Source organism: Tachysurus fulvidraco, chromosome 2, assembly GCF_022655615.1.
Source record: "Tachysurus fulvidraco isolate hzauxx_2018 chromosome 2, HZAU_PFXX_2.0, whole genome shotgun sequence".
NCBI lineage: Eukaryota > Metazoa > Chordata > Actinopteri > Siluriformes > Bagridae > Tachysurus > Tachysurus fulvidraco.
The window spans coordinates 25,927,993-25,940,825 of NC_062519.1; the positions used below are offsets into that span (position 1 = coordinate 25,927,993).

Sequence of the window (12,833 nt, forward strand, 5' to 3'; positions counted from 1 at the left end):
TCAGCAAACTGTTTGTAGCCTTTCTAGTGCATCATCTTTAGAAGAGGCGTCCTTCTTTGCCATGAGGTGCCATGTTGAACCTCCAGTGACCAGTATGAGAGAGTGAGAGCGATAACACCAAATTTAACACAACTGCTCCCCATTCACACCTGAGAGAAAATGGCTAATTCAGTGTTGTCACATGAAAAGATATAATAAAATATTTACAAAAATATGCGGTGTGTACTCACTTCTGTGTGATACTGTAAATATTAAAAGTGGCAAAATGCATATGAAACAAATTAGTTCCTGTTATCTTTTATGTTTCAGCACCGTGAATTCTTCAACCATTAAGAGTTTTCTGAGATGGATTACTTGCACTGAAGAAACACTGACGAAGGATCAACATTATCAACAACAATACGTTATTCGTTATTAGTCTCAGATCATGTGTCCTCCACAGCCCAAAGCTGCAGGTTGTCTATTCACAAAAATACATTTACAATAGATTTCCTACCAAATGCTAATAGTAACAATCACTCTGCACATGACAGAATAAAAAATTGGTTCATGTTTTCATGTTAGCCTGTAGACAGATTTAAAAAGGATTCAAATACTGAGCTAAAAAAAAAAAAGTTCTTTGCTTCTCTCGGTTAGTGATAAATATATAAACCTCTGTCTTACAGATCTCCCCCCAAACTAAATAAATAAACAAATAAAAAACAAACAAATAAATAAATAAAAGCATATAATCATTACTGGTGAGTAAAGTGATTCTGATGCCCAGTCTGACATCAGAAGGGATATGATGTCAGACTCGTGTCTGCCCCCTGCTGGTTCATGGTCATTATAGCAGAAAAAGGGCAAAGAATTCACTTCTCATTATCCTTCACGGTCTGAGAAGACCAAAATTGGAAATAAAACATTCTTTCCAATTTTCTGTACCTTTCTGGTTGTTTTGGTTTGGAAAATAATCTTAAAATTATATAAAAGTGATATTTAGAGTCACCTGTACATAACAGCAATGATGTGAAACTAATGTGTTAAATTTGACTGGTGTGTAATTCAGAAACTAAAAGAAGACCCAGTCCTCATACTCGATACGTGGAGTCAGACAGTGAGGTGTACTGAGATATGATAGGTAGATCCGTGCTGCATGTTAGGACAGGGGACGTGTTCGTACCTTGCTGAAGACAGTTTTGACATAGATAGGCAGGTCTCCATGTGGACTCCCGAAGCCGCCCACGATGCTGAAGCCGAGCCCTTCTGAGCCCTTTTCCAGAGTTATGCTCTTTGGCTTGGGCGCTCTGTCAGAATATAAGATTATGCATACTGTATGTAACACATATACACACTGGCCAATTTAATAGGAACACCTGACTCCCTGCACATTTATACGGTTATCTAAACAACAAATCATCGTCTAATCAACAAAAGGATTGAGCTGAAAAGCTTGAAAAATGCACAACATGGCAGAAACGTGAGGTGGATGCGCAAAATCAGCTGAAGAGCTGTTATTGGATACAAATTATTGACATGAAAGTTTACACTTGTTTGTACAGGATTTTGTACTTGTTTTGTCCTACTTGAAGTTAATGTGTCAAAAAAAAAAAATCACGTTTAGGGAGAAACCAGAATGCGCAGACTTATTTTTTATTTTTTCTATTTTTTTTTTTTTTTTTTTTACATTTTCTAGCTTCTGGCAATCAAATCCAAGAACTCTACAGTGCTACGTTATAAATTCAATCACTAATAGAAACAAATAATGATCTTAGAGCAGAACATCTCAAATGCATTTTAGCACATTTGTATTTTAATCTATAGATTTATATTAAATAATGAAAAGAAAATAATTGTTAAAGTATGTAGTGTAGTGGATGAGCAAGATTTCATAGTAAATGGTCTCAGAACTCACTCTGGCTCTGTAATGGAAGTCTCTGGGTTGGTGCTCAGACCGGAGCTGGAGGACATGCTTTCCACCTGACTGGCGATGGCGCTGATGTTAGTGTCTGCTATCACCTGTCAGACACACACAAGATCAAACATCCCATGAGAAATTTACCTTCTAAACACGCACATATGTGTATTCAAGCACTGTCAGAACTCTCTCTCTCTCTCTCTCTCTCTCTCTCTCTCTCTCTCTCTCTCTCTCTCTATCACACACACACACACACACACACACACACACACACACAGAAAAGTATCCTGCTAAAACACAGAACAAGCCTCTCTGGCATCACCTCCATATCAGTGAGTCTGAAAGCATGTGTGTCATAAAGATGACTGTATGTCTGTGATAACGTGCATCTGTTAATGTGATGTGTGTGTTGGGTGTTGAAATGCACCCCTTTAATCCCTCCTGTCCTGGGTGCCATGCATACGATTGTTCAACAGACAGGCGCTGCTTCAAAGACATCGATCTTCCGACAAACACTTCTTCCCATCACTCATCAGCCCCCTGTCTCCATTCTCCTGCATTAATAAAGGATTTTTTTTTCTTTTCGCAGCATTTCATTTCTTTATTTTGCCCACACATCAATTAAACCCGATGACTGCAATGGCGGTGGCGGCGCTCCGAAAAAATCTAATTTCCATATTTAATTAACAATGAGGCAATTAAAACTAAAACACACAACAACAAACAAAAGCTAATTAAAGAATGACTTGGCCAGTTTGTGAGAAAAGTGCAGAAACATTCCCCTGCCATCACTTTCACTTATCTCAGACAGAGAGAGAGAGAGAGAGAGAGAGAGAGAGAGAGAGAGAGAGAAAGGGAGAAAGAGAGCGGGAGAGAGAGAGCGGGAGAGAGAGAGAAAGGGAGATAGAAAGAGAGAGAGGGAGAGAGGGAGATAGAAAGAGAGAGAGAGAGAGAGAGAGAGAGAGAGAGAGAGAGAGACAGAGCACAGAAGTTGTGCAAATTTTTAAAAGAACATTCAGAGAAATCCTATCTCGCTACTACATGGCCTCTGTGAATATGACTGCATACCTCTAGGGGCCAAAACAATGTAAAAATAATCAAATAATCACTAAATATTAAGATGTCATGTGGCATTTGACACATGGGGAAAACTGGGTTAATTCCACATGTACCTGCTATTGAGAGAAAGAGACGAGAGGACATGCACATAAATGAGGAATGGACTTGGTAAAGAGAGAGAGAGGGAGATGAGGAGAGAGAGAGAGAGAGAGAGAGAGAGAGAGAGAGAGAGAGAGAGAGAGGGAGATGAGGAGAGAGAGAGAGAGAGAGAGAGGGGTAAATAGTAATTGGTCTCTTAGCTGGTGTAATCAGCAGCATGCAGGCAGGGCTCCCCCTGTTTGAAAGCTCGCTGCATTCCTCCTGGAGCGTGGCAGATAACAGTGCATTTGCATAAAGGCTCGGGATTATCTGGCAACCCGTGCTCAACTGCCGCACAGCTGCTGAGAGCTGATAACAGCGCAGTGACACAGCACCAACCACTCACACACTACAATAAATCCATACACACACACACACACACACACACACTGCACTGTACAACATACACATACAGTCAGCGATCAGCACACATACACAATCCTATATATTCTCCTATACACGATTACATACACAGCCCTCTCTCTCTCTCTCTCACACACACACACACCCCTATACACATTTTCTCTCTCATTCACAATTCTAACACAAGCATGCATGAGAAAAAGCTTCAGGATATACAGGTGGGTGACAGAACCAACACAGACATTTACCGGAGACTGAAAAACAGCATGAGTAGATACAAAAAAGTAGCCTTGAGTTAAAACCTACATAAGATGTGAAAGCAGCATTATGCATGAGCAATCAGGTCAAAGAATCACTTCAATTCAAAGAGCATAAAGGAAATTCAGAGATTTGGGTTCATGGCGCGTGCTCTACAGTGACACTGCACTACATGAAGAACAGATCCTTTATAAACTCACCTTCCTCAAATCCCTTCACACAAACACACTGTTACAGGGTGAAAATATATCATCATCAGTCATTGAATGCTATAAAGAGTGTACAGGCTGTTTAGAAAAGGTCAATTCTTCAAGATTCTCTTGTCATAAATGTAAAGTTACTGTAATATGCTTATTGTAGAGAATATAGAGCTGGTCACAATATTAAACAAGGCCCAAAATGACTACCGCAGATTAGTAACTCTTTTCCACACGGGGATCGAGTACAGATATAAAAATCTTTTTCATACACACAAGAACACTGAAAGAGACCTTTTGGGACTGCTTTTGTTGCCCCTTAGTGTGATCTGAATTTTGATTGGACAATATTTGCATCATCTATTTATTCCAATTAATGCCATAAAAAAAGAAAAAAAAGAAAAAGAAAAAGTGAACTAGAAAGTATTGTACATCGTGTATGTTTATTCGATCTCTTGAGCATTTCATGTGCACCTTCTCAATCACTGCTGATGACGTCGTGGATGTTAAATAAATTATCCTCAATGCAAACATAATGCAGGGAACGTTTCGCCAACTGTGATCACTTGACATGGCTATGTACTGTATATCTACATTCTGGGCTAACAAGACATCAGCCCTGTTCTCTACTTTATATCATTCTGTACTATTTTCTTACACACATTAGTGGAGCTCTTGTTCTCGGTTACAGAAAAAAATAAAAATAAAAAGATTCTGTTAACAGCAAATTATCTGGAGTTTCAAATTCCCAATATGAAACCAGAGAAGGTTTAAAAAAGACAAGTAAACTATTATGACTGAAAAACTACAACAACAATGCACTCCACCCCAAAAACAAATAAAAGGTGCTGTGCCAAAAAACGGTCTCACAGCAGTGTTAAAGCAGTTAATATTCTTAATGTTCTAGTAAAAGGTCCATATAAATCACTCCATAGTAATTATTTCCTCGCCAACCCTTCATCTCCATCAGAGATTTACAGCCACACTGTTTTAATGTGTGGAGGAGTTACACTAATTTAAGCTTGACAGATCTGCACTGGTGTGTAATTGAGATTGCTGTGGTGGCAATTTGGCCCCGTGTGGCACTCGGTCACCACATGGTGCATATGAAAACTTTACTAGTACTAGAACCTTCACTAAGGTTCTGCTTGACCTTCATCAGTAAAACCTCCACAAAAATGTGCTATACTCATAGGCTTAATGTTAGTTATCAATAACCTCTCATGTTCTGTGCTATTTCATCCAAAGTGTGGTAGGCATTAACTGAAATATCATCGGATCTTTTGACGGAGAATTTAAAAACATCCAGCAAGTGTGAGCTTCAAGGATCAGGCATATACCTGTAACGTGATGATGCCGTAGGCGTGTTTCAGCATAGTGACCACCTCTCCGTGAGTCAGACCCTCCAGAGACTGAGAGTTAATGCTCACAATACGGTCACCAACCTACAGACAGAGAGAGAGAAACAGCGAGAGAGAGAATGAGGGAAAGAGACAGAGAGAGAGACAGAGAGAGAGAAAGAGAGAGACAGAGAGAGAGACAGAGAGAGAGAAAGAGAGAGACAGAGAGAGAGAAAGAGAGAGACAGACAGAGAGAAAGAGAGAGACAGACAGAGAGAGAGAGAGAGAGAGAGAGAGAGAGAGAGAGAGAGCGCAAGGGAGAGAGAGAGAGGACATGTAAAAAATACAATATCATCCAAAATAATTACTAACACAACAAAAAGGGAAAGAAAAAAAAGAAGGAATAACACTTATTAAATATACAGCAATAAATGACAGAAAAATGGGAAAAACATCAAGACTATAATGATGGACAAAGTAAAAATAAAAAGACAAACCAATCAGCAAACAAATAAACAAAGAGATAAATAAATCAAATACAGCATAAGAAACATACAGAAGGACAATCAGAAAATAAAAATATAAAATAAGAAGGGGGTAGAGAGAGAAAGAGAGAGAGGGAGGGGGGATAGGGAGGGGGGGTAGAGAGAGAGGAGGGGACACACACACACAACAAAGATATAATTATAAAGAACAGAAATGCATGCATTTGATAAATCATTGCCATTCAGAACCGTGGTCTTCTCCTTTTCTGCTACACAAAGCTTTATCAATAACAATCCTTCTGTCTGTACATAAAGACAGAGATCTAAAAGGACAGAGGTAAAAGGTGTGCATGAGGGATATATATCTGTGTGTGTGTTGTAACCTTGAGGCGGTGGGTCCTGGCAGCTACACCATTAGCCTGAATCATGGCAATGAAGATGGGAATGTCTCCTAGCGGACTGCCCTTTCCTCCAGCTATACTGATCCCCAAAGCATCGGTGGGACCCTGTGGGGAAACACACACACACACACACACACACACACACACACACACACTTCATGTACTGTAGTCTCACTCACAAGAGATACCTTCAATATTACTCAGTTTGTGTTTAGAAGGAATAGTTAGAAGGCTTTATAGAAAGAATGACTGGGGTCTTACACGAGTGATCTCCACTGTGCGTAGACCGGTCTCAACTACTGAAATGACACAAAAACACACAAAACAAAGTCAGCACAAATCTGTGTCTTATGAGTTAAGATTTTTCTATATGCTCAGAAAAATGAGAAGTCAATGTTTCACTGTTTTATTTTATTAACTCTTGATACTTTCATGGTCCTGGAGGAAAGATGTTTCATTCCACTATGTACTGCATCAGCTTTATATGGTAGAAATGACAATAAAAGCTAGTTGACTCGACTCGACTCGACGTGAGATAATACTGAATACTAGATCAGTGTTTTCTGGTTTCCTGATTTTTAATATGAGGTGCAGGAAATGTGAATATCACAGCAGTCTTATAGGTCGGCTTAAAAATCAGAAGACCATTAAAAACCACTAGAAACTAACAAACTATAAAAGGTCTACAAGGTTAAATGATCAAAACTCTTCTACGTTTACAACTACACACGCTCGCTTTGATTGGATAATTGCATGAATGTACAGGTGTACAGTGTATGTAGGTGACACATTGCAGACCAGTACCAGAGCTCTTGGTGTTGGCTTCGTTCCCAGTTCTCTTAATGCTGCTTGGTAACTGGCTGGTTTGTGGGGCAGTAGGAGGTGCCACAGGGGGCAAAGGGTTGCTATTAATCATATTACTTGCATGAATCTGGAAATAAAATAAGGGCAGCGAATGAGCGTGAAGGTAAAATATTATACACAAACAGACTTGCTACACATATGCGTGCACACACACACACACACACACACACACACACACACACACACACACACACACACACACACACACACACACACACACACACACACACACACACACACACACACACACACACACACACACACACACACACACACACACCAGATTCACACACAGCAGTTACTCAGACAGGTAAATGGCCTGTTCTAACAGACAATAGACTCCAAAGCCAGGACATGTTAGCACATTCACACACAGACACTGCTGTATAACAGGGATGAGTGCTGTACATTGAGTATCAGAAAACATGGAGTCCCGTGGTTGATCATGCAGTATCTAAACAGTGCACAGCTCCACAGCTCGGTGTGTTAGTGGTTAGAGTTTAGAGTGTGTGAAACAGGGGGCATGCAGATTCAAGAGAGTGCAGTGAGGATCCCAGCTCTGATTTACACACCTGGCTTCCCTGGGAGGTGCGCCTGGAGGAGATCCAAGAGGCAGCCTTCAGCCGGCCCACTTCTAGCTGCACCATTCCCCTTGCACACTGCATCAGGGCACAGCGCATGGTGTGTGACTGATACACTCACGTATTAATGTAAACACGCATACAGACGTATGGCAGTGTCATAGTCAGTTACTCTTAAACCCAAACTGTGTTAGAACTCAGCAGCTGCGAGTTCTTACACAGATACTAAGGAGATCCGAAGTCCATGATCCTTACACCAATACAACATTTAACTGACTGTATATTACAATCACACCCCCAGTGTCACCCATATGAGGATGGGTTCCCCCTTGAGTCCGGTTCCTCTCAAGGTTTCTTCCTTTACCAATTTAAGGGAGTTTTTCCTTGCCACTGCTGCCTGTATCACCTCAGACTTGCTCATAGGGGAATAAATACATACACATTGTGAACTATATATATCTAATAATAATCTAGAATTTTTATTCTGTTAATTCTTATTTCTTTTATTATTCGTTATTTCCTTTATCATTAATTATGTTCACCTTCTGCTCTATGTTTATGTTCTATAAAGCTGCTTTGAGACAATGTCTATTGTAAAAAGCGCTATACAAAAAAAAAAAGCTGCCTTGTCCATGTCAGGACAAAGATGGACTTGATTTTACTTATGCATACATAAGATGCCTGTCTGTCTGTGTATTTTTAGTGTGCAGCTTGTGCACATCAACAAAAATGTACTATAGGAAATATGAAGCGTGTTTCCAGCGCACCATAATGTGAAACATCTTAAGTAGTACCTGTGTGAGTTAAACCTGCCTTTAAACGTGCATTAATATATTCATCATTGCACATGAATTAGCATAATTTTCCATACAAAGCTAACTGATGTTCCATAAACCGACCTTCTTATTCTTCAACACTACACCATAAGAACTAGTCTTATTTTTAATGTATTTCACCACAACAATAATGATTTCTCAATTAGAATATCAAATTCATACTTCATTCTTCACATACACAATCATAAACAGTACAAAATGTGGTAAAATGTCAGGCTGTACTAAAACTAAAAAAATAAAAACAGTGCCAAAAAAAAATGGAATTAACAGTAAGACAAGTATACAAAGTGCTGCCTTAATATATATATATTCATTCTATTTTATTACTATTTTAGTAAAGTTATCTTCCATTTGAACAATACTGATTAAAAGGTGTTGATTGATTTATTTATTTTTATAACAGCAGAAGTGCCAGCTGTAATGCAAATCACAAATTCATACTAATACACTCAATTTTAATACATTATAGTTTCTATAGTAACAACTCTATTCCTTTTAAAACCATTCTGCCATGGTTTATTCCTGAGATATTACATGATGGCAAGTTTGGATCCGTTTGTGGCTTCCTTTAACAATTTGCAGGTCCACCTGGAAACCTAATCTGAAATGCGGTTTTGCCCTGTCCTGCCCCCTAGTGGACAATACTGGATTTATTCCGGATACACACATGATGTGCTTATAAATATGCGAACAATGCTGCAATGCTGTACACATAGTCCAAAGTGGTAACTGTGCATCACAGCATGCAATCTTTAGTGTAATATTTATTAATGAATCGGTTCAATAATCAGGACTTTGCTGAACATTCAGTCCTTCCAGTTCCTCTCTATTTCTAATGTATCCAGCATATCTGATGTATGATACAATATGTGATTGATGAGTTTGTGTCGACTGCAACTGAGGTCAATGTCATGTAACAATATAGCACTCAAAATGCCGGTAAACACCACGTTTGACGAGAATACGTGCTCCATCAGCAGAGCAGATCATTAGGTAATTAGTTAATTCATTAATTAGTTAATATAAATATCAGTAACACAAGATTTGATAACCTTTTTGATTCATATCACATTAAATATTAAAATAAATGAATAACACACTATAATGAACAATCTGTGTTTCCTATTTATATTTGATATCCATGGTTACCCCATCGAAACAAGACAATCCTCAGCATACACACATCACTGGTGACACCATGTGGCCGTTTTTAGCAGCTTCCTCGTACCCAGCTTTGACTAAATCTCCTCTAATCCTGCATGGGCTGTGGGATGTTATCACTGGCTGTGTTGTAAGCAGGGCTTAAGACTTTAAGGCTGTGCTTACCTTAAGGACAGCAGCAACTGTCTCCTGAGAAGCTCGTCTCATGTCCTCTCCATCCACAGACAGGATCTGGTCTCCCTGCATGAGCCTGCCATCCACATCAGCTGCACCACCTTTAACCACGTCAGAGATGAAGACACCTGTGCCGTTCCTACAGAGTTAAGAGAGGAGATTGAGAATAAAAAGAGGTGAAACCGAACAATGTTTTGCGCTTTATAGAAAACAATGTTACTTGTCAATAAAAAATAGAAACAAAAAGAATGAAAAAAAAACATAACTAATGATTTTACATTATTAATTATTATGTACAAAATTTTAACATAAATTTAATTCAGATTTGATTCCATTCAGAATATTGCATTGCTTAGCCCTATGTGTTTTTGTTTTGTTGCTGCTTAGACATCACTGACTCAAGGTTTGAGTGAGAAAAACCCAGAAGTGCTAATGGGGTTCCCAGGACTACGTGTTGGCCTTTCTGAGATAATAACAGCATTGCTCCAACGCATCATTTAGACTAATCCCTAAGCATGGAGTGGAGCTAAACTCCGAAACACTAGCCACATACCTTTTGCCCACGATGCTGAGCCCAAGACCACGACCGCTCTTCTTTTGAAGTTCCACAGAGAACACATCCAGATTTTCCTCATCGCGGTATTGTGCTTCATCTCGCAGAACCGTCAGACGAACTTTAGCAGGAGTCTGCCTCAGAGCCGCGATGGCATCCTCATGAGCTACACTGCGCAGGTCCACGCCATTTACCTACAGTACACAGCGGAGGGTATCAAAGAAACCATCAGATAATACAAAATATGTAAGTTTTTAGCTGCTACGGGGTATACAGTGAACTAAAGACAACAACACAAAAATAAAACAAAACAATAAAAACAGCTTGTTTTTGTCTGAGTGGAAAAGGTAAAAAGTTCAAGACAGTAACTGTGATATTGCCATTGTAGCTAATGACGGATTAGTGCTACACAGCATCTGCAGAAACATGTGTCTTTAATACGCCTGACTTCCTGGGGCCTAAAACCAGGCTGCAGTACTACATTTATCCAGCAGATGGAAGCACTTCCTCAGTGTGCAGCAGATCAAACGTTCCTCAGTGAGAGGTTTGCTTTTAGAGACAAATTCCTGTTTGATTATTGTCCTGTTCTTTAACTATTTTACTGTATACTTTGTATTTCTTCAATTGTTATAAATCCTAGACCACTTATTCTTTTAGGAGCAGGAGAAAAACCTTTTTCTCTCTCTCCCTAGTTTCTCACCTCCAGTATCTGGTCTCCAGCCCACAGTCGGCCGTCCCGTGCTGCCGCTCCCTCCTCATATACCTCATGGATCACTATAGCATCCTGGTGCGAGGGGGAGTGAGAGAGAGGGGGAAGAGTGAGTGTGAGGGGAATTACACTCCCTGTGACTGATCGAGTTTTAATAGTCTTCACCATTTGTTTGAGGCTATTTATTTTTTTTATTTTTATTCATTTTGAAAGGTTTAAAATAAATAAATAAATAGCTTCAAACAAATGGTGAAGACTATTAAAACTCGCTCAGTCACAGGTAAAGACGAGAAGGCTTCCAGTATCTCACACTCATATTCATTGATTTATTAAACAACAGCCAAACATGCAGAAATATAATCAATTATAATGAATAATCACTTTTTTTCCCCACAACATCAGCTAATTAAAGATAGTTCAGCATGCAGCTTCTGTTGCTAGGTTTAATGTTTTGATCATCCACTGATCGTTATTATATTGAACACGATTGGCTTGAGAGATGGAATGATAGCACTTTTTCATTTCTGAAACCGATTCAGATCCCGAAACCTTAATTATCAGCTCCTAAACATCCGAAGTGGTTTTCTGTAACTGAAGTACTTCACACAACAAGTCAACTGCTTTGTAAAAAATCTAAGAGAAAACTACAAACAAAACAAAAAAAACCCAACAATAATCTGGTAAAGAAACACAGAAACAGTTCTCGCTTTTTCCAGATGAAATGGTCAGAATACCTGGGGGCTTTTTTTCTGTCAGATCAGAGCAGGTACTCTGCAAGGCCACATGGCCCACAACGGTGAATGAGTGGAATACTGAGTGCTGCTGAGTGACTGTGTGCCGCTAAAAGCCTGAGGCACATGTACCGTTACATACAGCAACGTGGAGAAAGAACGGCTCAGCAGGATGGTTCTGGACAAACAAAACCTACTTTCTATATAAAATAGAAATGACTGAGATTTTCAGAATCTATACATAATTTCAGGTGGAGAAGAAAATAAAGGCTGGTCTGGATTACTCTTCATCAAACCTATTTATCCTGTTCAATCCTAGGGACAATCTTGGCACTAATCCATGTATTTGGGTATTTGGAATGAAACCCTAAAACCCAGAGGAAACCCACAGTGACATTGGGAGAGAATGTGAAATAGCACACCTAAAAAAAATTAATTAAAATGTAAAATTTAAAAAAATTTAAAATATATTTTTTAATTAAAGCAGTATAGGATATTATAGGTAAACACTGCTCCACACTAGATCTCTGCTTTATAATCGTTCAACTGTAATAGATTTCATCCAGTTGTTCATCAAAACAAATGACAACATTTGGATGAAATCTGAACCATCAGCAATTTAGTTTCTATAATAAAAAAAAATCTGGATATTCCAATGCATGTATCAATTTATACAGTTCGCTCAAGTTGTCATACTAACTAAATATCAACAGTAATCATCTGTGAGCATACAGATTTGTTCTGGTTTGCTGAAAAAATATCATTTGCATCTAAAACAAGCCAGAAATGCTTATTATGGAGATATTATTCATGCTGTTTTTTATATTAAATGTTAAAATAAAGCCCCAAAGCCCCAGATCAGCTGAATCAGACAGAATTAGGGTAAAAGTTGAATACTGCAAAAATACAGTGAAAAATACTATGAATACTTCTGGATTAAACTGTGAAGGTGTTCCATATGCTTGGTCAGGTGCGTCCCATACCAGTTGTGTGTCTTTGCCTCCGACTATACTGAGGCCGAGCCCGCTGCGGCCCTTTGAGATCTCGATAACAGTCTCCTGCCCTGGTACTATGGGACACGTAGCA

At 39.1% G+C, this 12,833-nt stretch overlaps 1 protein-coding gene across 8 annotated transcripts in view; it reads right to left on the reverse strand.

The window, feature by feature from the left end:
* patj (PATJ crumbs cell polarity complex component) overlaps window positions 1-12,833 on the reverse strand; it is a 120,604-nt gene that overhangs the window by 5,282 nt on the left and 102,489 nt on the right. For 6 of the 8 annotated variants that reach the window (XM_027169911.2, XM_027169910.2, XM_027169909.2 and 3 more), the window contains 11 exons: window positions 12,731-12,833; window positions 11,008-11,091; window positions 10,308-10,501; window positions 9,746-9,893; window positions 7,575-7,661; window positions 6,943-7,069; window positions 6,400-6,437; window positions 6,121-6,243; window positions 5,253-5,357; window positions 1,895-1,998; window positions 1,163-1,286 (listed from right to left, as the gene is read on the reverse strand). The exon at window positions 12,731-12,833 is cut by the window's right edge and continues 4 nt beyond it. In XM_027169911.2, the coding sequence (XP_027025712.2) occupies window positions 1,163-1,286; window positions 1,895-1,998; window positions 5,253-5,357; window positions 6,121-6,243; window positions 6,400-6,437; window positions 6,943-7,069; window positions 7,575-7,661; window positions 9,746-9,893; window positions 10,308-10,501; window positions 11,008-11,091; window positions 12,731-12,833 (1,237 nt within the window). Of the gene's footprint in view, window positions 1-1,162; window positions 1,287-1,894; window positions 1,999-5,252; window positions 5,358-5,579; window positions 5,713-6,120; window positions 6,244-6,399; window positions 6,438-6,942; window positions 7,070-7,574; window positions 7,662-9,745; window positions 9,894-10,307; window positions 10,502-11,007; window positions 11,092-12,730 lie in introns of those variants that run through there. The other 2 variants (XM_027169913.2, XM_047810586.1) reach the window with 2 other exon arrangements.